Source organism: Aspergillus viridinutans (genome assembly GCF_018404265.1).
Source record: "Aspergillus viridinutans IFM 47045 DNA, scaffold_2, whole genome shotgun sequence".
NCBI classification, from domain to species: domain Eukaryota; kingdom Fungi; phylum Ascomycota; class Eurotiomycetes; order Eurotiales; family Aspergillaceae; genus Aspergillus; species Aspergillus viridinutans.
This window is the reverse complement of record NW_025091218.1, coordinates 3,073,977-3,097,595: the sequence shown is the minus strand read 5'-3', so window position 1 is coordinate 3,097,595 and position 23,619 is coordinate 3,073,977. Positions and strand designations below refer to the sequence as shown.

At 46.7% G+C, this 23,619-nt stretch overlaps 12 protein-coding genes across 12 annotated transcripts; 6 read left to right on the top strand and 6 right to left on the bottom strand.

Annotated features, from left to right (window-relative positions):
* Nucleotides 1-170: 170 nt before the first annotated feature.
* Nucleotides 171-1,145, top strand: Aspvir_004589 (non-canonical purine NTP pyrophosphatase; the record flags this gene model as incomplete). Its single annotated transcript, XM_043267813.1, has 6 exons — nt 171-344; nt 417-490; nt 552-696; nt 751-787; nt 836-897; nt 1,050-1,145. 6 exons carry the CDS (start codon nt 171-173, stop codon nt 1,143-1,145), a joined length of 588 nt encoding a protein of 195 aa, XP_043123748.1.
* Nucleotides 1,146-1,186: 41 nt separating this feature from the next.
* On the bottom strand, nt 1,187-4,132 carry Aspvir_004588 (uncharacterized protein; the record flags this gene model as incomplete). Its single annotated transcript, XM_043267812.1, has 9 exons — nt 1,187-1,388; nt 1,468-1,616; nt 1,729-2,101; nt 2,525-2,550; nt 2,641-2,732; nt 2,789-2,943; nt 2,998-3,029; nt 3,082-3,549; nt 3,602-4,132. The coding sequence occupies 9 exons, from the start codon at nt 4,130-4,132 to the stop codon at nt 1,187-1,189; spliced, it is 2,028 nt and encodes a 675-aa protein (XP_043123747.1).
* A 776-nt stretch (nt 4,133-4,908) lies between these two features.
* Aspvir_004587 (aspartate kinase) lies at nt 4,909-6,742 on the top strand (the record flags this gene model as incomplete). The annotated part of the gene is made up of 4 exons (XM_043267811.1): nt 4,909-5,045; nt 5,118-5,198; nt 5,319-6,568; nt 6,645-6,742. 4 exons carry the CDS (start codon nt 4,909-4,911, stop codon nt 6,740-6,742), a joined length of 1,566 nt encoding a protein of 521 aa, XP_043123746.1.
* A 3,262-nt stretch (nt 6,743-10,004) lies between these two features.
* On the top strand, nt 10,005-12,170 carry Aspvir_004586 (uncharacterized protein; the record flags this gene model as incomplete). Its single annotated transcript, XM_043267810.1, has 1 exon — nt 10,005-12,170. The coding sequence occupies one exon, from the start codon at nt 10,005-10,007 to the stop codon at nt 12,168-12,170; it is 2,166 nt and encodes a 721-aa protein (XP_043123745.1).
* Nucleotides 12,171-12,933: 763 nt separating this feature from the next.
* Aspvir_004585 (BUD31 family protein) lies at nt 12,934-13,556 on the bottom strand (the record flags this gene model as incomplete). Its single annotated transcript, XM_043267809.1, has 3 exons — nt 12,934-13,077; nt 13,201-13,331; nt 13,385-13,556. 3 exons carry the CDS (start codon nt 13,554-13,556, stop codon nt 12,934-12,936), a joined length of 447 nt encoding a protein of 148 aa, XP_043123744.1.
* A 389-nt stretch (nt 13,557-13,945) lies between these two features.
* Nucleotides 13,946-14,345, top strand: Aspvir_004584 (Tim10/DDP family zinc finger protein; the record flags this gene model as incomplete). The annotated part of the gene is made up of 2 exons (XM_043267808.1): nt 13,946-14,051; nt 14,239-14,345. 2 exons carry the CDS (start codon nt 13,946-13,948, stop codon nt 14,343-14,345), a joined length of 213 nt encoding a protein of 70 aa, XP_043123743.1.
* Nucleotides 14,346-14,783: 438 nt separating this feature from the next.
* On the bottom strand, nt 14,784-15,684 carry Aspvir_004583 (60S ribosomal protein uL23; the record flags this gene model as incomplete). The annotated part of the gene is made up of 4 exons (XM_043267807.1): nt 14,784-14,871; nt 14,937-15,223; nt 15,294-15,355; nt 15,657-15,684. The coding sequence occupies 4 exons, from the start codon at nt 15,682-15,684 to the stop codon at nt 14,784-14,786; spliced, it is 465 nt and encodes a 154-aa protein (XP_043123742.1).
* Nucleotides 15,685-16,114: 430 nt separating this feature from the next.
* On the top strand, nt 16,115-16,975 carry Aspvir_004582 (25S rRNA (adenine2142-N1)-methyltransferase; the record flags this gene model as incomplete). The annotated part of the gene is made up of 1 exon (XM_043267806.1): nt 16,115-16,975. The coding sequence occupies one exon, from the start codon at nt 16,115-16,117 to the stop codon at nt 16,973-16,975; it is 861 nt and encodes a 286-aa protein (XP_043123741.1).
* A 44-nt stretch (nt 16,976-17,019) lies between these two features.
* Aspvir_004581 (uncharacterized protein) lies at nt 17,020-17,887 on the bottom strand (the record flags this gene model as incomplete). The annotated part of the gene is made up of 4 exons (XM_043267805.1): nt 17,020-17,401; nt 17,462-17,628; nt 17,677-17,774; nt 17,836-17,887. The coding sequence occupies 4 exons, from the start codon at nt 17,885-17,887 to the stop codon at nt 17,020-17,022; spliced, it is 699 nt and encodes a 232-aa protein (XP_043123740.1).
* Nucleotides 17,888-17,974: 87 nt separating this feature from the next.
* On the bottom strand, nt 17,975-19,191 carry Aspvir_004580 (putative transporter; the record flags this gene model as incomplete). Its single annotated transcript, XM_043267804.1, has 2 exons — nt 17,975-18,968; nt 19,028-19,191. The coding sequence occupies 2 exons, from the start codon at nt 19,189-19,191 to the stop codon at nt 17,975-17,977; spliced, it is 1,158 nt and encodes a 385-aa protein (XP_043123739.1).
* Nucleotides 19,192-20,288: 1,097 nt separating this feature from the next.
* On the top strand, nt 20,289-21,715 carry Aspvir_004579 (translation termination factor eRF1; the record flags this gene model as incomplete). Its single annotated transcript, XM_043267803.1, has 3 exons — nt 20,289-20,409; nt 20,466-20,515; nt 20,576-21,715. 3 exons carry the CDS (start codon nt 20,289-20,291, stop codon nt 21,713-21,715), a joined length of 1,311 nt encoding a protein of 436 aa, XP_043123738.1.
* A 675-nt stretch (nt 21,716-22,390) lies between these two features.
* On the bottom strand, nt 22,391-23,387 carry Aspvir_004578 (prephenate dehydratase PHA2; the record flags this gene model as incomplete). Its single annotated transcript, XM_043267802.1, has 2 exons — nt 22,391-23,278; nt 23,334-23,387. 2 exons carry the CDS (start codon nt 23,385-23,387, stop codon nt 22,391-22,393), a joined length of 942 nt encoding a protein of 313 aa, XP_043123737.1.
* Between the last annotated feature and the right edge of the window lie 232 nt (nt 23,388-23,619).

The window sequence follows — 23,619 nt, the reverse complement described above, 5'->3', positions numbered from 1 at the left end:
GTCATTGCCCAATGGGGAATCACCAATCCATTAGTAACTACCTTTAGGTAAGGTACCTTCTGTAAGACAGAGGCGGTACCTTACTCATCCATTCCTTATCGGGAGCTAAGTGGCAACAAACCATCGTTCACCTTTGTCTCAATTGACTTTGCCCCTGCAGCACCAGAACCATGATTACCACGGCCAAGCTAAACTTCATTACTGGTAACAAAAACAAATTGGCTGAAGTGAGAGCGATACTGGGAAATGTAGTTGAGATTGACAGCCAAGCAATCGAGGTACCCGAGATACAGGGATCCATTGAAGATATCGCGAAAGAAAAGGCTAGGCGCGCAGCAGAAGAGGTATGGACTGGATTGCATCAATGTGATTTCGTCTGATGGTCTCTGAATTTTCATTTTGACGCTTTATGGAAGATAGGCGGCCCTGTCTTGACGGAGGATACAGCGCTTGGATTCCGCGCTCTGAAAGGACTTCCAGGCGCGTATATGTAATGCTACCTTCCAGTCGGATTGTAACTTTGGAACTGTGGAACTGATCATGCAATATAGTAAACATTTTTTGAGCGCACTGGGACACGACGGTCTCAACAAGATGCTTGACTCTTTCGAGGACCGAAGTGCAGAAGCCGTTTGCACATTTGCTTTTTGTTGTGGTCCTGGAGAAGAACCAATACTTTTCCAGGGAAGGACGGAGGTAAATGGGCACTCGCGTCTATACGGTGTTCTATAAATCTAATTCGGACTTCAGGGTATTATTGTCAGGCCGAGAGGCCCATTGAACTTCGGTATGTAGATTCAGTCATGATCATTAGACTTTGCATTAATTATTCCAGGCTGGGACCCGATATTTGAACACAATGGGATGACATATGCTGAGATGGATAAGGAGGAAAAGGTACGACATCTAAATGCCTCACAATTGCTCGCTCAACTTTGGAGAGAAACACAGGAACGGAGATACAATTTCCCCTTTCTCCTTGTCAGACCTGAATATTTTTATTTGTCTTCGCGGACTGTTCAAGCATCTTGCGCTGACTTGTTGGGTAGAATCGAGTTTCTCACAGGTACAAGGCTCTCGCCAAGCTAAAGCAGTGGCTCGAAGAGGGGCACCTCTACCTTGATAGTGCAGGTACGAGGACCTGAAAGGCTTGAAGGAAAAGCCATTAGGTTGCCTAGGTCGGGCTTCACTCTCTGTTTTCCAGTCGGCTTTCTTTCCAGGATTCTATCCAGGCTGAAATCCTCGCACAGTTGCTCTCTACATCATCATCCTCCTCGCTTTTGAGCTCCACCACTATCTGTTCGTCAAAAGCTTCGCGCGCTTCCTCTGACAAGACGCCGAATATTTCAGAATCTAAGTTTCCCTGCAATTTGGCCTCTTTGTATTTTCTAGAAGAAGCGCGATCATGTTAGGGCGGGTTTAGGGAAAGGATGAAGAGCAGTTATGGAAGAAGCAGCATGCACGTACCTCGCAGAAAGACGGTCATATAAAATGGAAGTCGACGGACATCGTAAGACCACGACGAGATCTATCCATGATTTGGGAAACAAGTCGCATGCATGCCAATCAATCAAGTAGCCGCCCTGAAGCACCTCATCTTCGATCGCATCCAGTAGCTATACTGTCACATCAGTCTACGTGCGTGAGATCGGGATGAGCCTGAAACGTAGGCAAGATCCTCGTAGGTGTTGTGACTTCAATACGGATATCGAAAAGCCAACGACGTACTTTGTCCTCGTCAACGATCCAGGTTTCCAAATCCTGGTCATAGCTTTCAAAGCAACCTCGATCTTTGGCGACCTGGTTTATGGATAGGTGTCGCAAGCCGACCTCCTGTGCTAATTTCTCGCAATGAACAGTTTTCCCTACACCAGGGGTGCCTGTGATGATCACATTCGGGGATCTTCGCATACTGGCCCCAGCAAGAGTGCCAACCGCTCGAGAGTGATGAATGAGTCGTGTCTGATACCATGCAATGGAATCGAGGGGTTCGGGGAATTTTTCAGCGGGGCCGGCAGTGCTTTGGGCCTCAGGCATGAACTCGCAACCAGTAAAGGCAAACTCCACAGATACAGTAAGGTAGTGCTTAAAAATGCAGAAGCTTCATTAAACAATCTAAACCCTGATAGCAAATTCTATGAAATAGCCAATATTAATGATTAATATTGTTGGTATGCCATACGAACTCTGTTGGAAAGGGTCACTTGGCATATGATGAAATAGTCATCTGGAAAATACTCTCCTTTCTTTTCTATCTGTCCATTAAGGTAGTACAATGAGAAAGACCTGCTAATGTAATAGCGGGCCCTCTTACTCTGTATATGCTGAAATAGCGTCATTCGAGCCCGTGCAATGGGATACACTTTAGAATTTAGTTATGATAATCCCCCCTTCTCTCCCACACCGAGCGAAGAAAACGCCAATAAACTCGGGTGTGTTCAATCAAATTGAAGGCAACGCCTAAGAAACGCGCAGTCTGAAGAAGTCAGACTAGTCAACCACAAGACAAGCCTGCCGAACTTACTTGAGAAGCTCAAACACCTTGTATTTCTGCAAATAGGTAGTACCGCGCCGATATGCTTTTAGGACCTTCGTAGGATCGAGAGATGCTATTGTTCTTGGTCCACTGAGAAGTCTCACTGCCAGAGGGATTTTGAACATTGGGTCGAAGACCAACAGATTCGCACCTCCGTCACCTCGGATTTCGAAGCCAACGATGGTCAAAGAGTGACCTGTAGTGTATCAGTCGCCAATATGAGGAATCGATTCAACATTGATAACACAGTACCATGGTGTTGTAGATATATTGGGGGTAATTTGGTCACAAAGACTTTGTCATCTCTATCCAAAGAGCATGCGCACCGAAAATAGGCGGCGACAGCCGCGTACAAGGCGTCGTGGGCACGCATCTCTCTGGTTTCTCCGATGCTACTTGCATCGCAGCTGCTAAAGGTCAGCATTGTGGCTCCGTGGTATCTGAGGGGAGCCTGGTCTTACTCTATGCCCAGACTCAAAAATAGAGCCTGTGCCTGTAGGAATGAGAATTCTGTCAATTATCACATTTTAGCATTCTGACGTTACCTCTGGCGTGCCAATGTACTTCCTGGTGCCGCGAATCCCCCCGGTCTCAGCTCTCCCTACGCTGTTGAATCCCATATCCCATGCACGTTCGATCATATCTTGTAGCTGCAGAATAGTCGGTAGCGTCTCAGTGAAATGCTCATGACCGGAGATTTGAGATTCTTGAATGTACGAAATGAGCATCTGGATATTCCTGTAACCACAGAAACCGCCTTCCCTTGGCATCTTGGATATTTGACGGACCTTCGGACTGCAGAAAAAGGCTCGCTGAACAGACTTATCCTGTTCGCATAGCTGGGAGAGCATTGAGATCACATTGCTGGCCTCGTTATCAGTTGTCTCTAGTTTTGAAAGCTTGCCATCCGGGCCGATGATGTTGGACTGAGTTTTCTTTGCGCCCTGTTCTAGTAGTCTCCGGAGCCATGCCGGCATTCGCTTTTCATGAGCGTATGGTCCCAGTTCTGCACGCTGTGCCCCAGTTAGCGCGGTATCAAAAGCGCTTTCAGCCCGGGTATAGTACTCCAAGTCTTTTCACACTTCCAGGAAGTGACACATTGGGTAGCAGAGGGCTCGTCACTTCGTTTTCCGTCGAGGATGGGCCAGGCCCCTGCCTTCGAACCCGGGGTTTGACTGAAACGTTGCAAGGATCTTCGAGGGCCTCGCCATCGCCCGTTCGACTTTTTGAGCTTGGAAGACTGGGGTCCTGGACCTTGCTCACCTTCTCGGGGCGTTTTGGATAGATTGATGGGGCATTGTCAACTGCCATCTCTTCTGCAGCATGCATATCAAGATGATACGGGATTTCAGAAGATTGTAGGATCTCACCACAGCCGTGTGGACATTTGATGTACACCTTTTCATCACCTGGGATTTGTGGTTGTTGGTATCTGGGAGTCGGTTGACCTTCATCCCCGTTTTCTCCAGAGGGAGGCTCGGTTTCTCCACCACCTTCAGGATGACAGTATTCAACATGCTGAGCAACAAAAGTGTCATCAGGATCAGAGAAAGGACAGAATGGACAGGTTGGGTGATGAACGTCGCCTTGACCCATTATTGTAGGCACGGCAGTCAGGCTACTTGCTGTGAGGCAGCGGCGGGATCGTATCCTTTTGTATACCTTCTCGGAGCGGTTAGTCTGCTCTCTGTCTGGGAAGGGACAATGGAAGGGGATAAGTTTTCCATGGGGATTGAGCACTTCGGCAGAGGAAGCAATATTTATTATTCCATCCTACTAGTGAGCGCGGGTGCCTGATCGAGTTCTTAGGGTACCTACACTGTCAGAAAGCAACTAATTAAATGAGGCAAGTAGGATAAACTTGGCTACGGTCTCATAGTAGCAAGAAAAGATATATATCCATTCCTGGGACATAGAGATGGGCATACCTAGACCACCTCAAGGTCTAATTAAGGCGATGACTCCGAGATACAGATAATAAAAATGATAACGATCTCAAGAGTAATAATTGGGATCAATAGTAAAATTAGATAATGATAATGGATATACTGCATTATACTCTGTTTATTATTATTATTCTTATTCCATTCTTCTTATTATTTTAATATATAGAGGTGAAAAGTCTTTACTTCTTTCATTTCTTTTCATTTATTATTTTAGCTTTTATTCTTTCTTTCCTCTCGTGGATGAATCATCAGCGAAAAAAATGCTCCGGAGTAAATCACTACTCCGTATGTGCTCCGCTTTCGCAACCCCGCCAGCCCATATAAAAAGGTTTCCCTGCTCCCCGCGCCGATTACAGGACCACTATCATACATGTTGAATTCTTGCATTTGCAAGGCAGCTTGTCTTGTCATACTTGATCTAGCAGTATGGGAGACCAAGTACAATCCGATTCGAGTCCCTATACTCTGTCAATGACCAATGGCAGTTCAAACTGGGTAGTACAAAAATTTGGAGGCACCAGTGTCGGAAAGTTTGCCCTGAATATCATTGATCATGTTGTGCTGTAAGTGCGTCATATATCAGTCCTAAAATTTGAGCATGTCTTCTAATTGTATTCCTGCTGTTCATCATCAAGGCCGAGTCTCAGAGAAAACAAAGTCGCCGTGGTATGCTCCGCAAGAAGCAGCTCAACTAAAGCTGAAGGTACCACGAACCGGTGAGTCATACCGGTCGATCTGAATTTTTTTTTTCTGCGCAAAAATTCGATCGCCATGTCCTTCACTCTTTCCCTGTCCTTCATCTATCACTCATTTACTCATTGGCAATGGTTAAACAGCCTCCTGCGAGCAGCCCGTGATGCCGAAAACGCCCAGTCGCACGAGTATGTTTCCTTGGTGGAGGCAGTTCGGCTCGAACACGTCCAAGTCGTCGAGACTCAGATACAATCTGAAACCCTCAGGACCCAGTTAATTTCAGAGATTAATGGCGAATGCGAAAGAGTCCTGAAGGTTCTAGAGGCGGCTCAAACGCTCGGGGAGATAAGTGCGCGTTGTGTGGACAAAGTCATCAGTACAGGAGAGAAACTTAGCTGCCGACTGATGGCTGCCTTTCTACAAGACCGTGGCGTAGATTCGCAATATGTGGATCTGGCGGAAGTGATTGATTTCCCTATCGGGAGTCAAGGTCTTGACCAGGACTTCTATAACAATCTTGCTACTGTTCTCGGCAGAAAGCTCAGGGATTGCGAAGGAAGAGTGCCGGTGGTCACTGGCTTCTTCGGGACTGTGCCTGGGGGTCTTCTTGATCAAATTGGTCGTGGTTATACAGATCTCTGCGCTGCTCTCGTTGCAGTCGGAGTCCATGCCAAAGAACTACAGGTGTGGAAGGAGGTTGACGGGATCTTCACCGCTGATCCTCGCAAAGTCCCAACCGCGCGTCTGCTGCCAGCCATCACACCCGCTGAGGCAGCCGAATTGACATTTTACGGCTCCGAAGTAATCCATCCTTTCACCATGGAGCAAGTCATCCGCGCTAGGATTCCCATTCGTATAAAGAACGTTATGAATCCAAAGGGTGATGGGACCGTGATATTCCCCGACTCCACATACGAACTTGAAAGAACAACCCCGGGCCATGATCCAAGGCTTTTCCGTACACGAAGCCCCAGTCTCATGCAGAGGCCCAAGCGACCGACAGCTGTCACAATCAAACATAAAATACTCGTCATCAATGTGCATTCAAACAAGCGCTCGCTTTCCCATGGCTTTTTCGCTGGGATATTCTCTGTTCTTGACCGCTGGAGACTCTCGATTGATTTGATATCTACAAGTGAGGTCCATGTGTCAATGGCCCTTCACTCAGAGATGCCTCTCCTCAATGGAGTTGGTAGAGATGAGTATCAGATCATCGACGAAGATCTGAAAGGCGCGTTGAATGACTTGCAGAAGTATGGTACAGTCGATATTATCCCAGAGATGGCTATTCTCAGCCTGGTTGGGAAGCAAATGAAGAACATGATTGGAGTTGCGGGGCGCATGTTTACCACACTTGGTGAGAATAATGTTAATATCGAAATGATATCACAGGGTAAGTGCCCTTATTTGGTACTTCGGGATTAGTCTTCATTTGAAGCTTAAGACTAATTGCACGCATCATGCTTTAGGTGCAAGCGAAATAAACATATCTTGTGTTATCGAAGAAAGGGACGCAGACCGTGCTCTCAATATCATTCACACCAGCATGTTTACTTTCCTGGACTGATGACATGTTTTCTTCTCCTAGCGCTCCTTTCCCAGAGTCAGCGTTGCAGGATCTTCTAGTACTCCGAGAGAGCGATTTTCAGCTCTCTGAGAGGTCGAAAAGTTAAACTAATGGTTTCATGATGATACGGGAAAAGTAACTCGAACATGTCTATATTTATTCACGCGGTTGGTTTGGTATTCCGTGCTTTGTTACTTGGAGTTGGTGCTAATATGCCTCGATCGCCAATGTTGCCTTATCATTCTCCTACTTTGGGATACTCCATGTTTCAGTGTCTAGCTCTTCCCTCTTCACCCTGTCTTGTCCTTGCATGCAGCGTTCATTTCTCTTCGATTCCCTTTGTTTCTTTTCTTGTTAAGATCACTGTATTTGCTTTTGCAGATAGATGGGGTTTGTGCTCTTTTATGACTATTGTAAAATTGAGTATTCATGGCTGTATATAGATTAAGAGAGGAGCATCAATAGATCTAATTTCCTGGGTGCTTTCTTCTGTAATTAGAGTCTTATGGGCAGAACTGGCGCGCATATCTATACTGATTTGCACTTTGTACTGTCTGTATACACTATTGTTTCACATGCACCAGTTATTGACAGCTTCTTGTTCTCTATAATTGGTCGGCCATAGTACCTAGAGCACAGATTCGAGTCGCGTGAAGGGCCTCTGAATATCTAGGTAATATGATTTATACATTTACTTCGAACATCGTAGAGTATTTATGCAACAATACGATCTCGTTTGGGTTCAGAGCCTAGAGGGATAGTGGTGGTCAAAAAGAGTCTTACTCTTTGGTAGTGAGTCAACCTTCTCCAATTCTTTTGAAGGGCGGGCAATTCCCCGGCTAACTCAATGTAAGTATGGCCTGGCTTTGATAATCACTACGTAGTTTTGATTTATTAATGCTAGAACTAGTCTAGCTATTAAGCACACCTCTCTCTCTCTTATATATATATATCCACACTCACACACTCATACAGAAATATATATATATACTCATACATAATAGTGAGGCTAGTAAAGGCACATTACTATGCATATATAGATAATATTATATCAGTCAGTGCATGGCATTATATTAGGATGGTTAATAGAATAATAGTATATAGATATCAAGAAAAATACTATATCATGGTACCCCATGCTTACTTTCAGGATACTAGTTTGCCTGTAGGTGATACATCTTATGATGCTATATATTAGTACTCTGTACCTCTAGCATGCTTATCATTAATATATTCATTGCTTATATATTATTCCTATCCCACACCACAGTGAAGTTTGCAGAAGCTGCACTTCATGGATAAATATGATTAATTTATATACTGGATGAATGACCTGACATGCAATTTCCTATGGAAATGGGACATTCTATTTTACAGTTTTTACTTGATTGCAGAAGATGAAGCTAACATTAATTAAAATGAAAATGCAAATAGTATTACAAACAACTACTCTATATTGAGCTACATAATACACCTCAAGACCACTCGAGAATCTAGGTAGAACTACTCCGTACCAGACTACCAATTTGCCTGCACCCAACCCCCTACCGGGGCCCCAGCCCTTTCCACCCCTTCCCCTTAGTTACTATTGATGGAGTCCATGCTCTACTGGCTAATCAACAATGTCATGCCTAGTCACTAGATAGTATCTAGCATATCTAGCATCTAGCTACGATCTACCTTACTCCTTATTTGCAATGCCGTAGGTCCACAATGGCTGGAACGGTGGAGGCGGATTCTTCCATGTAGACACTAAGGTTACAAGGTAGAGTGACTACTGCCCAGATGCGGAGTAGTTCTAGGTACCTTAAGCAGTTGAGGAATACCTAGTACTAGTAGGTACTAGTGTCTGGATATAGAATGTTACCAATCGGAGTCTTACCTTCGGTCTTTGGAAACTATACGGAGTACATTGTTGCTTATTCTGCGGACAGGAGGAGTGAGGTAGGAATTTGAACTGTTTTTACTGATGGGGAAGGAACAAACAAGTCACAACCAAAAGGGAGGGAAAGGAGGGTCGAGGCAGATTTCGCGCGCAAGGGGGCGGCGAGAGAGAAGTTGGATTCGGATTTTAAAGGCAAGGTACAAGTAGGTATACCAGTCATAACTCCATAGCATAACAAAGTGTAGATACTAGTAGTACCAGTGCCAGTACTAAGAGCAGCAGCAATTAAGGGTCGTAAGTAGAATGTATATCCCAAAATGACCTGGAGAGTCACAGAAGTGAAACCCCCCCGTGCCTTGTGGTACCTACTTAGTACATATTTTAAACTACTTACCTAGGTGTATATATATGTATCTACATGAGGGGTGCACATCATCATCTTAAGGTAAAATGATGATAAATAGTCCCATCATATGACACAAAGTACTGGGCATTTAAGTAGATAGCAAGATACCAAGGTACTATCCTACCTAGTGCTCTAACTGTTGTTCTGTTCAAAAGTCAAGGATATAAGAGACGCCTGCTCTGGCTTCTGTTTCTGTCCTCGATTTAGGGAGGCCTGACGCGTGACGCGGGACGCGTCATACCATACCATACCACCCCGCGGGTTCTGCGACAGTCAACATCCCAGAAGTGATGCACATATCCTTCCTTCCATTCCACAGTCGACTAATTATAACAAGGGAATAGTCAACCGTCTTCATTTACGCCCCACCTTTCCTGGGCTGGACACAGTCCTGCCAGTTAACGAACCAGACAGGGATCTGATATAGAGTCAAGCCCCGTCTTCCCGACCGTCTCTCCTCCCTGCCCACCTGGATCTGTTTCTCTTCCCTCGCTTGAATTGTCTTCAGGTCCCAAGAAACGCCTTGAACCACTTCTTACTTGATCAGACGTGCTCAAGAGATTTCCCTGCTCGCTACAACACCTAACGAAGCCTTCTTTCAAGCCGTTCGTGGTTCGATGCCAATTTGTCCTGGGCCGCGCTCTCAATGAGTCCTTGTTAGCGCCTTGGAGCCCAACTCACCGATTCTCCTCTTGCACGACCTGATCCTACCAGTAGAAACTTTTCTTCTTCTGTCGTCATTCTATTTATCCTAGGCGTTGATACCTGATTCTGGTTGATTTCATGCGCGAGCCACTGTCTTTGAAATTCTAGTTTGACGAGGTGCTTCGCGTCCTCACCTCAGAAACACTTGTCTGCTATCAGACCTTTTACTTGAGAGTGCGCGCATTGCAACTGGCAATAGTCTTCTTCTCATTGTGATCAGAATTTTCTACGCCACGAACGCAGGTGCAGTTCCCTATTGCCAAAAGATGGATTCCACGCCCTTTGTGCCGCCACTTTCAGAACTGGCTGCAGAGCACGACAAAAAGGGTTCTCAATCCCACTCTCAGCATCTTAGTCCATCATGTTCATCATCGTTACCCTTACAGCCACCCGAGAATGTTCCCTCTGGTCAAGAATGCATTCTTGATCCTCCACTATCCAGCGCTCATAGACCGTCTCCCATGAAGACACCTCGTGGGCTGAAAACGTCGCTCTCCGGCAGTCGCGAACTGGGCTTCATTCCCATAACAGCTCCAGCTCCGCCGAAGTTCACGACAGACTCGCCAGCCAAGAGGACTCCAAGTACTACATATCCATACTCTACCTCTTCGTCTTCGGCAATGCCACAATCTGCCCTGTTCACGACCTTTCCCACCGTCAATCATGGGAAACAGTCCTCCAAGGAGAAGCGACAATTAGCTGAATCTTGTAATGACAACTTCGCCGATTTCCCTGAACCATCTTTTACATCGAAGCCTCTGAAGAGGACCCTCATGGATGCTGCCCCATTGAAGGAACGAACGGTCAAGAAGCAGAAGCACGAAGATGTCGATGTTACGCGACTTCCGAGTCCCCAAGTGATGACCCCCATTGAAGACGATGGCACAAAGCCACCTTACAGCTATGCGACCTTGATAGGAATGTCTATTTTACGCGCGCCTAACCGCCGTTTGACTTTGGCTCAAATTTACAAATGGATCTCAGATACGTTTTCTTATTACAAACACAGTGATCCTGGGTGGCAGAATAGCATTCGTCATAACCTCAGTCTGAATAAAGCTTTTATTAAGCAGGAACGGCCGAAGGATGACCCAGGCAAGGGAAATTACTGGGCCATTGAACCCGGAATGGAAGCCCAATTTCTTAAGGATAAGCCTTTGCGTCGCGCAACCATGTCAAGTCTCCCTCTTCCTGTTACCTCCCAGAGAGAGCCTGCTCACACGCAAAGCTCCGGCACGACAACATGGGCCATTCCCCCACCTAACCACACCCTAGTACCGAAGAGCTCCAAGAATGTGGATCTTTCTTCTGATGCCACGATACCTGCCTCAGACCCTGCTCTTCAGGACGACATGAGTGACGAGGGTGTTAATGCTGCTACATCCCAAGCGCCTCTGCGCTCTTCTCCACCCCAACCAATACGTTCGTCACCTCCTATCGCCCCCCCTCGATTTATTCGCCATGGCACACCTCCAACGCCTTCTCATCCCACATCTTCCGCCATTGTTCCTCACTCTCGCAAACAAGAATCGACCACGATAAATGATAGCGGATACTTCTCTTCCCTGGAGTCTTCAGCAATGCGTCCAAAGAAGACAGGGCATATTTTGACGTCGGACCTGGATATTGACCCTCCTCGTATTAAACGTGGCCGAGCAGAAGAGGAGATTGCTCGAATTCGAAGCTCTTCCCACGATATCAGCCCAAGACGTCCCGGAATGCTCAAAGATACTGGGGCAGTAATCGGGTCTTCGCCGGTTCGCGGTGAATACGTCAGCATGCTGCCGCCTCCTCTAACGCCGGTGATAAAATTCAAGAAGCCAGCTAAGCCCCCGCCGTCTGTGTCTCCCAACACAAACCTTCGGAATCACCGCAAGAAAATCCAACAAATGGTCAATTCTCCCTTAAAACATCTGGGACTGACAGAGGAAGACCTCCCGTGGAGTCCTGCTTTCAGAATCCAAGACGAAACATACACCCCAAGCGACCATCTTCATGCGACTTTCGATGTCTTTGCGGAATCTGCAGAGGAAGGAATCTCGACACTAGCATATGGCTCGCCAGAGAAACGGTCCGCGAAACGTGCTCGAATAGATACCGAAAACCAGACCGGTACTGTCCTTGCTGATATCACTTCTGTGAGTGTCAATAGCAAAACAGGCATGCAGGCTTTGTCGTCTGCCAAGTCTAAGGGTCCTTTGTTCCCCGAATCACCGTCGAAAATGCCTGAACATGGGCGGTTTGGCGATGCCACCCACGATGACTTTTTCTCATTTCATCTCTTCGACGAAAGCCCCGTGGAAGTAGACGGAGTCGACCTTCTGCAAGGCTTTCAGAAGATTGGAAGTTCGAGCAAGGACGAATCTGCGAGATCCAAATCGCACACTTCAAGACCTCAGCTGAACATCAGAAGCAATACTGCTTTGTTTTGAGGCACGTCGAACACCCCTCGATTGAGAGGGACAGACGAAGGATTTTGAATTCTGTTTCACGATACCCAATTTATGAGCTGTTGTAAATTCACGAGCGGCTTAGTCGGCGCACTTCATGATCGTTGAAAGGGAATTACGAAGGTTAATACTTTGGAGTTCTCATTCAGTGATTTAGGTTTGGCTTGTTCTCTTTTTGTCTGGTTACTGAACTTTCCTGGAGTTTTGGTTAAGGCGTGGTCTGGTGTCGATCTGAATTCCCACTGAACTGTGACGACCCTTTGATGACCTTTATGACTATATTTGTTAGATGTACATGAAACAATTTTTGATGATTTTAATAATTTTCCTTCTATTTTCAATTTTCTTACCGGTGCTTAGCTTGGAGTCATTAAGGATTATTCGAATGTATTCACGTCTGTAATTGAAGAATTTTATAATGGAATCTCTCTTAGAACAAAGAAAATCAAAAGATTTCAGGAAATCCTTGCCTGAATTCGTGAAATCATGAGAGTTATCATATGAGGGGGGTATCATGTCATGTGCTTAGGAAAGAAAGGCTTGTGGGAGACGTAGTCTGAAGACTAGAGCTAGACAAAGCACTCGAGGTCTAGCAGAGGCCAAAAAAGTGTCCACAAGTAAGAAGGGAGAGATCAACCAGCCGAAGGAGATATCAACCAACGTAGTCAAACCATAGAACCAGCCTTGGTGATGCTGGACGTCCCCATGTCTGGGTCCTCAACGCGAATGGCGGCGGAAATAAGTATCAGTCACTGCTTGCGCAGCCTCGACAACCACAACTGACGCACTGAATCATCTGATCCTCCTTCAACTGGGCTTTCGGCACCCGGCAGATACACGTTGCATTAAAATTTGTCTCTTTCGTCTGAATGCAGCGGAGACAGCAAAGCTATACAATCAACATGTCGACAGTTAGCTTATCACTTGTCTTCCACAGGTATTCTGGAAGGTCGATAGACATGGCTCCAGACAGCAACATATGAGAAGCTCTGATTAGGAACTCTGACAATACCTTTTCGTAGCCTTGTTTCTTCCATTTGGCGATGAGGTTGGCGTCCGCATAATTATTCTTGAGAAGCCATTCATACAACTGCTTTGATATCGCCTCTTTCTCATAATAAAGGTCGTATATGTATCTCGAGCCTACGAAGCAGTCAGCTGATAGCCATCGGTAGCGCCACATCAAGAAAGCTCACGCTGATGACTTATTTGGAAAATCGGCCATAACATCTCATGTTTCTTCTTTCCATCGTGTGGCGCGTTTTCCGCATCTTTCATTTTATTGCTGAACTCCAGCAAAGTGTCCTCTATATCATCGAAGCCTGCAGGTGGTGGTTTACGATTGCGCGAGGTTCGTATCGGAGGCATACTTTCGACGATGATCTTCTAGCGAGATCCAGAGAGGTAGTGCCAAGAAAAACGAGGATGGGATTTCCAAAAGTCTATGATTTTATGAGGAGTCTGGTTGTTTTTGCCTTAGCCTTCCAGAAGACCCGGTTGGGGGAGCTATTGTTTCTGAAAGGTAGATAATACAAGAAATTGTACCTCTCTAGGCATGGAAAAATGATATGCTGCCATTTCTGCCGCGCCACACCGCTCGCAATTTACATGCAAATGAGTAGGTATAGATTAATACTCCGTACACATTTCCATCTTCTACGTCTCAAACTCGTGATTGTTTCTGAGAAATTAACTGCAACCAGCCCAAAAGTTTCATATACAAAATTTGTTCTTCCCCACTATCTCTTGTAGAGAAAATGGATCCTCAGACTCAAAATGATATCGCCAAACTCAGCGATGCCGACAGAAAAGAACTGACACAATTTCTGGAAAACGAGGCTCAGCGATCCAATATTCAGCAGAGTAAGTGATCTCTTGAGCTACATTCGTCGTGATATTTTTTTCTCGCTCGCATTGGGGCAATGTTACGGTCATACCTCCGGAGTAGTATTTGGCTCTGAATATCTTTACTGACGCGGTGTCTGGGCAGCGGTTCACCATCTCGCCGATGTCTGCTGGAAGAAATGCATCACCGGAAAGATTTCTTCAGGCCGTCTGGGTCAGGGAGAGGAGAGCTGCGCACAAAACTGTGTCGAACGATGGATGGACACGAACTTCGCCGTCCTCAAGCACCTGGAAACTCTTCGAGGGCAATGATTTAATCAGGATTATAATGAGGAAGTGCATTCCACACAAGTCATGGGAACATTTGTTTATCGCTATGTAACCATGAGACAACCCGGATCGCCCGCGCGAAATGGGGACTTGAGTTCTGATTATAAGTCAGGAAATATAAAGTCTCACAATCTTGTTTCGAATCGTCTACTCATCCTGCCTGCGCATGGCTTAGATCTATCTGGTAACGAGATCAGGCTTGTAGTTCAATCCGACAGTCTCGAGAACTACGACCTACTTAACCTTATAAGTTCAGATCTACGCAAAGTAAAGGTCTGGTGAAATCATGCATTCAAGTAATTCTTTTTCAACTGATCATTCAGCCCTCATTGCAGCACTCTCGGCAAGCTTTTATGACTGATATTTATGAACCACCACGCAAAACAACAAAATTCGCCCAGACCCAAAGAAAACCGTTATCTAGACAATGGCAAGCTTGGTGGCAGCAATGTCCAGAGCATCCACATCAGGGGTTAGCCGAGCGAAGGCCTTCTTCGATCCATCGGGTCTGTGGAAAAATTAGAATAGCGGCTCCAGCAAAATCCTCGAAACCACGGAAACCAGTGTCCATACCTGACGAGGGTGTTGACCTTGACAGTGTCGACATCGTACAGCTTCTTGAGGGCCAGCTTGATCTGTCTCTTGTTCGCCTTGACGTCCACAATGAAAACCAGGGTGTTGTGCTCCTCAATCTTCTTCATGGCACTCTCGGTGTTGAGAGGGTAAAGGACAACCTTATGGGCATCGAGACGGGGCTCATGAGGGATCGACTTGCGGGGGTACTTGGGCGACCGAGAGAGCTGAAGCGTCTTGGGACGGTGGAAGGTGGTGGACGTGCGGATCTTGCGAGACTTGTGCGCCTGATTGAACCAACAGACCTTAGTACAGAAAATGGAATATAGGCTTCGCGGACGGATCAGTTCAACATACGCCTGCACCCTTCAAGACTGCCTTGGCAGCAGCGCCAGCCCTGTCGCTGGGCTTGGTCTTGCCTGTTCAATTCAGAAGCTGTCAGTTTCACTGGTGATAGACACTGAACCAAAAATCTTGACACAATTGAAGACTTCGCCAACACAGTCCAAATCACCGAGAGCGAACGACTCGAAACCAGAAAAAAATCGTTGCGCGGTCGTGACATGTTGCTCTCGCCGATTCGAAAATGTATAAATTGACTGGGCATAGGTGCAGTGATTTGGCGATTCTTATATTTCTTCATGTCCACAAACTCGTGCTCAAACCATCGACACATCTGCAATTTCAAGGAAACAATGAACTCGCTCAGATTCAACCTACCTTGCTTGTTTTCCACCTTAGGGGCCATGGCTGTCGTCCGGCGCTGTCGTGTTGATTGTCGCAGTGTCGAGAGTCGAATTATTTCGAGAGTATTCGCTTAGCGAAAACCCTACGAGCGACTGTGTGCGTCACCTGACCTCCCCCTCGCTGAGAGCATTCGATCTCTTGGCGCTGACTGAACCCGATCCGCTTTCTCCGTCTAAATTCGGCTAGGCCAAAAAACTGTATTAAGATTTAGGACATAATATTAATTAGTGCATTATTTTGTTATCCAAGTAACACTTAGACCACCTATCGGAAATTCACAACATCTGAAGTCCAGTATCACGCAGAATGTGGACATCACGTACATCCGGAAAGTGAGCGCTATTCTTTCTTTCTTTCTTCGACCCTTCTTTTCAAGGGATTCGCTCAAGTCGCCTCAGCCTTGGGCCACCGCAATTGTTTCCGTAAATACAATGGCTGCCGTCAAAAAGCGGTTAAAGAAGCCAAGACTGCTCTCTCACACGCGCCCGCCAACAGTTAGAGCGAAAAATCCAAAACTCTCAGCAAAGGCGTCCCGAAATCTCATTCGATCCCATCATCGTCTTTTGAAATCTCGAGCCCAGGCATTAAAAGCAGGCAACGAGGACCTTGTCCGGGAGATCGATGGGCGGATCCAAGCAAATGGTGGCCTGGAGAGCTATCAACTTGCCAGCAAATTGGGACAATCGTTAGAACGTGGCGGCGACTCGAGTAAAGTCCTTGTGGACTGGATTGCTCCGAGCTTAGCTCAGTTGAAGAATTCGCCTTATAAGCTACGAATGCTTGAAGTTGGGGCTCTAAGTACGGAAAATGCATGTTCTAAAAATCAGTACCTTGATGTCACGAGGATTGATCTGAATGCCCAGGAGCCAGGCATCTTGAAACAGGATTTCATGGAGAGGCCTCTTCCCCGCGCTGATGATGATCGGTTCCACATCATCAGCCTGTCTTTGGTGCTTAACTACGTTCCGAATGCAACAGGGAGAGGAGATATGTTGAAACGTTGTGTAGAGTTTCTGACGGAGACACCCCCAGCTGACTCCTCCATCGCCATCCGACCTAGCCTGTTTCTGGTCTTGCCGTTGGCATGCGTCAAAAACTCGCGGTACCTGACACCGAGTAGGTTGCAAGAAATATTGTCTAGTATGGGATTCACATTGGCGAAGAATAAAGAGACGTCGAAATTGATATTCCAGCTCTGGGAGCATGACCGACGTGGCAAGCCTCGGCTGTTCAAAAAGGAGATCCTAAATCCTGGGAAGACGCGAAACAATTTTGCTATCAATGTTCTATAAGAAAGGATGCCACGGCAAGGGAAACGAAGGCTATCAGAACGTGCTCAATTTGCAAAAATCATGCCTTGTGGCAAAACAGCCCACGCAGTTCCAATGATCGCCATGACGGATGACGTGACAAGGAGAAACCAGTCCAGTATGCGTTCGCCCATCCCGATCTCCTTACCAAAAATTTTCAGGTAGAATGCGAGAGGCAGTATGATGCAAATTGTGAAACATAACGCGGACCCCATCAAGGCCATGATTTTGTCGAAGGATGGGAATACGATAGCCATCACAACAATTACAACCACCACAAAGATGCGTATGGTGGCTTGGAGTGATCGGCGAAGGGTTTCTGTCAGCCCTTCATGATGATCAGACATCGTGTTGTGGCGCGGTTCGGGTCCACAAAGAACTTCAACAGTGGCGACTAGAGGCCGGCAGCTAAATCTCATCAGTTCCTTGTCTTAGGGCGCCGAGAAGCTATCCATGAGGTTCACTCACTTTAAGGGCACTTTGGTGATCGGAATGATTGCAATCAATACTATCACACAGATAGACAGGGCCTGGGGATATTCAGTCGTCAGCAGCACGTTGGCTGTGATTTCATCTAAGACACCATCGCCGAACATCAACCATCCCACGATAGCCATTGCGCAATCCAATGAATACTGATGATTATGTTAGCGCTCGACACGCCGGCGTGCTGCAATACATACTGTGAATATATATGTCGCCCAAAGGCTCTTGCCGTACTTATGAGGATGCCGCATGTCACGATAGATACACGGGAAGCACGAGTGTGCTCCCCAAGGGGCTGAAATGAGAATAAATCGAGTCAGCGCACGAGATTCGGACAAAGGAACTGGTAGACTTACACATAATAAGACCAAAACTGAGCGGAAGAGTAGCCCAGTTGTCAGGGAACATTGTGGTTCTGGCCGGTTGACGAAGGGAGCCCGGACTATCTGGTTTGACCAAACCGTCAATGAATATGATGCTGACAACTGTAGATACTTAGTCCATCTTGCGAGCACCGTTCAGAGGCAGGAATAACACACTGGAAGTACAAGACAGGATGCCTAGTATACTCGTGACACTTAGTAGCCGCAAGGGAACGAAGTTGAGCGGCATAAGCATAAACCCGCAAATTATTTTCCATTGAAGGATGCCCAGACCGGGTATCAGAGCATTAAGACTGTCGGCGAAAAGCACAACTAGGGCGACGCAAGCCCCTATCAGCTCCAGACAGAACAAAAGACTCGTGACAATCCGCGCATGATGCCCAAAGCTGATGTAGGCTACATCTGCATACGTCACAAGGCTTCGGTCAACGTCTAAGCATTTAGCCAGGATCTTGGCAGTGTACGAAGTCGTCACAGCAGCGAAGAGGAGGAACGATAACCCCAGGAGCCACCCAGCGTATTTCATTGCCAGAGGTAACGACAACAGACCGACTCCAATCAAGACATTGACCGAATTGAAAACCGTCTGCGGCACAGTAGATTGGCCAACAATGACACTCTCTCGCGTTCCATCATCGTGCTGAATTTGTTTGATAAGGAGAGGCTCACCATCGGCAACTACAGTTGCATTGCGATGTGCCACCTGTTCCCTATGAAATTGTATTGCGTTTCTTCGCGTCGCCTCACTGACCCTGGATGAGATCGTACCGTAAGATGTCCCCAGGCTTCTGTCCAATGATGAGCTAAGGATGGCGGTACTTGGATATCCCTTTTTTGAGTGATCAGTATTACCTCCGTCTCGTTCCTCGTCACCATGCAGCAATGGCCGTGTATAATCAGCCTCCTGCCTGGCTGATAAAGAGCTTCGCGATGCAAGATCCTCATTCCACCCCGAAGCCCATTCTTCATCCGGTCTAGCTGCCGCGAACGAGGAACGTCGAGGGAGAACTTCGGGAAAACAAGCGGCTCGTTGCCATGAGCGAGCAAAATGATCAATGCTGTTGGGGCCGCCCGTAAACCTGAGGCGCGCAGAGAACGAAGAGGACCTAGGCAAGGCGTTAATTGGGAAACGTTCTATGAGCGACTCGATCGTGATATGCGTCACCTTTGTCTCTGTAAATCGTAGTCATTGATCGGACTGCCATCGTAGCTCGTTGGGCTGGCTTGGCTGTAGGCATCGGAATCAAAAATCCTCCCTTCATATGACTGCTGGTCATTGCTGCACAAGTCTCCGTAATTCTCAGCGGTCGACAATGGTTGCCCCTGCATTGCTCCTTTTTACTTTCTCTTTTCTATTGTATCCCGTCTGGCAGAGTTTCTCCCACAGAATATTGGTTGGTGGACCGACGAAGTTGTAGATACGAATAGATAGAACCGAGTCAACAAGGTATTAGCTGTCTTGGTCCTCCTGAGGATAGATGTGCAAATCCTGGATTATTGGCTGCTTGAAGACTGTATCGAATGTACCGACAAGAGCATATATATAATGAGGAGAAAGCAACATTAGACGAATATGCATTGTAGTGGTTTAGATAAAAGCTACTCCGTAGAGCAGGCTTGGTGAAGTGGGGTCTAATATCAGTAAGTACGGAGTACCTTACCTATGTTGGCAGATAAGAAGCCACCGCATAACATGACCCAAGAATTAATCATCATAGATTCAGTTAATATGGTATTAAATATTGATAAACGACAGCAGAGCATGAAAATGAGGGTGAAAACCAGAAGATCACAGGGATTGATCATCGAGAATCCTAAACAGAGCGAACCTTGAGCTCTGGTATTACGGAATTCAAAGAGCAACAAAGAGATGATTATCAGAGCCACGAGGACAGTTACTGGAGGAAAATCCAGTTCCCTGAACCACCCATCCTCAAAGGTCTTTTGTGCATACCTATTATTACTTGCATGAAGTACTCCGTACATCAAGATGGATAATATCATTAAAGTACGTTATTGGTACAACGTTGCTCGCTGTGCCTCCAAGATTAGGCTTATGTCATCCAGGAAAAATAGGCGACTGACCCATATTATTATTACTCATTCGTCTTATTATTGTCTGTTCCCTGCCACCCCACGGTGCCTGATGAAATTTGCTCCAACACCCCGCTGGACCTGGACGGCAAATTGACCAGCTTTAAGGTATGTGACTCGATTACTCCTCTCAGTCTCTTCTTCTTCGTCTTCTTCTCTTTTTTTTTTTTTGCCTCATCTGATTACGGATACGTCCTTTAAAAAAAATCAAGAGGCGAATTCTTTCCGGCTTCTCTGCCTTCCACCGCTAATAATAATCTTTGCCAGCATTAGACTGTCAATTGTGAACCCTATTCTGCCTCTGGTCGTCAATTACCGTCGCCTCGCCCAACATGAGCGCGGCTCAGCCGAACGAAGCTGAGAAGAACATCGAAATATGGAAGGTGAAGAAGCTTATCAAGCGCCTTGAGGCCGCTAGGGGAAATGGAACCTCGATGATTTCTCTTATCATTCGTGAGGCTCCTCACATCCGCCCTTTTGCTCGACGTGTCGCTAACGTGTATCCTCAGCCCCCAAAGATCAAGTCTCACGAGCGGCAAAGATGTTAGCTGAAGAATTTGTATGTCCAATTCCGTGGAGTCCATATTTATGTCTAACTGCTCACTGACGGATGTGGTAGGGTACCGCTTCCAACATTAAATCTCGCGTCAACCGCCTCTCCGTCCTTTCAGCCATCACTTCTACGCAGCAACGTCTTAAGCTATACAACAAGGTTCCTCCAAATGGCCTCGTGATCTACTGTGGTGAAATCATCACGTCAGAAGGCAAAGAACGAAAGATCAACATTGACTTCGAGCCATTCAAGCCTATCAATACCTCGCTCTATCTTTGTGACAACAAGTTCCATACAGAAGCTTTGAGTGAGCTCCTTGAGTCGGATCAGAAGTTTGGCTTCATTGTCATGGATGGAAACGGCGCCCTCTTCGGCACACTGAGCGGAAATACCCGAGAAGTCATTCAGAAGCTAAGCGTTGATTTGCCCAAGAAACACGGTCGTGGTGGTCAGTCTGCGTTGCGTTTCGCCCGTCTGCGTGAGGAAAAACGTCACAACTATGTGCGCAAGATTGCCGAACTGGCTGTCCAAAACTTCATCACGAACGACAAAGTGAACGTTGCGGGCCTGATTTTAGCAGGTTCTGCTGATTTCAAGAATGACCTCAACCAGTCAGATATGTTCGATCAGCGTTTGCAAGCCAAGGTCATCAAAGTCGTGGATGTCTCTTACGGCGGAGAAAATGGTTTCAACCAAGCTATTGAACTCTCCTCAGAGACTTTGAGCAATGTCAAGTTTGTCCAGGAGAAGAAGCTGATTGGCCAGTACTTCCAGGAAATCAGTCAAGATACTGGAAAGGTCTGCTATGGTATTGATGACACTTTGAAGGCGTTGGAACTCGGTGCCGCGGAGACTCTCATCGTTTATGAGAACCTCGACGTGACCCGATATGTTCTCAAGACGTCAACTGGCTCCGAAGTCGTCGTCCATGCCACCAAAGCTCAAGAAGAGAACCGAGCGTTGTTCACCGACAAAGAGACTGGCACTGAGATGGAAGTTGTTGAGCAGACTTCTTTCCTCGAGTGGCTTGCCGAGAACTACAAAGATTTTGGTGCTACACTGGAGTTTGTTTCAGATAAATCCAGTGAAGGAAACCAGTTTGTGAAGGGATTTGGTGGGATTGGAGCACTCTTGCGGTACAAGGTCAACTTCGAACAGCTTGCCGATCTTGATGACGAAGATGAATTTTACGACGGTACGTCTTGAACCCTAAAGAAAATTATCATGCATGCTAACACAGGGCATCTATGCAGATTGACGGTTCAGCGGCCTCGCAGAGAGCGAGGATGAACGCCCAGAAGTTCCCAATATGGATCTTTTGACGGCTCGCCCTGTTGTTCGTGAAGGCGGCTTTCATGGTGAACCCATGGCTACCTTGGCACGTACCGCGCTGTGGTCTGGACAAAACTCTATAAAGCTGCTCAGAGGTTTGTCTACAATCCATTTCCGACATACACTTTGGTCCAGGAATCGAGTCTGACAATCGCGCATCAGGGCCATCCAAGCTCCGTAACATGGTCACTGAGGCTACCTAGTTTTCTCTGGGTCGGCCCGAAGTGTACTTCGCTGAAGAATGGTGGATCTGTTGTGCAGAACTCAGCCGTTCACAAAACATGGTCGAGCTTAAGAACTAAGCTGGCGAGATTGAGATTGTTCTTTTCTGGCACAGTTTACTGGGTCGAAATTCCTTCCATTTACGCTCCTTATTTCTGCGTTCTCTGTGTGACCAACGGCAACTAGCAATGCATCTCGGTATTTGCCAGACTGGCTCTGTTCGCTACGAAACACGAATGTCTTCCTCTAAGAAAGTTGCCGTTCCGTATATAGAAAATCATATCTGTGCTTTCCAGGGATGTCAGATGAGATAGCATGTACCATGTATCAAACGCTGCTAGTTGAAAGCTCGTCTTTCCAAGTGCCAAGATGCCTGCAGCCCTCAGTAATCTGCTGCATCTTATCCAGAATTCTAGTAACCCCCTGGCTATTCTGGTCCGTAGGGAATTGCTGGCATTCGACAAAGAATACATATTGCCAAGCCCTTCTCTGACTCGGTCGCGTGTTGATGCTGGTAAGATTCATACCAAAGTCCTTGAATATCAACAGAGCGTCTGCCAATGCCCCTGGAAAATCCTGACGGATTCTGAACGAGATCAGAGTCTTTTCCGCAGACTGTGCGAGCCGGGGTTTAAATTCGACTGAGGGTGCCTTCACAGCGTCAAATGGAAGCCGGGCTGTACGTTCTGACTTTGTGTTCCTCAGAACGAGGAATCGCGTTGTATTGTCGGCCTTGTCCTCGATATTTTCCGAGAGTACATCTAGGCCGTGGTAGTCAGCAGCGAATCGGCTAGCTATTGCACCACTGTGTTCTTCTGTCTCAAGTGAGACCATCTCAGCAGCTTTTGAGGTCGAAGAAACGTCCTGCCTTTCGATGCCTTTTAAGAACTTCGCCAGGAAATTCTCACATTGACCCCATGCCTGGGGGTGTGTATAGAGCTTTGTTATTGACCTTGTATCCGGTTGCAACAAGCCCTTTCGAACCAGCAGGCAGTGGTGAACTGTCAAATAATGCTCTCCGCATACATTCACATCTTCGTAGAGCCCATACCGATCTGCTAAAAGATCGAGATTCTGGACAACTGATCCATTGGTCGAATTCTCGACAGGGATGATGGCATAATCTGCTTCGCCCTGCTGAACTGCGGCGAAAGCATCCGCGAACGATAGGCGGGTTGACAACTCAGCCAAAGATCCAAAACACTCAACGGCAGCCTGTATCTTCACATTAATGATGTTCGAAGTTTATGATGAGCTCACCATTCCTGACCTGATGGGAAAAGGACGCTGCAGGGCCAAGAAAAGCCACTCTGATCGGCTCCATGAATCCCTGGACCTAGGTGGTCTCCTCCTTAGATTTTCTGGAACAGTTAAGGAGGGGTTTTCCAACTTTGTCAATCAGCTCCCCCGCATTGCGGGAACCTTTTGAGCTCCGGCATTTCTGACTTGGAGTTACTCGTAGCTGCGAACGAGTCCATCAGAACAAACAAAACAAACAGAAGCTGCAAGTTCGCTGCACAAATGCCTAGCACATCAAGTTCTATGCTTACTGTTGG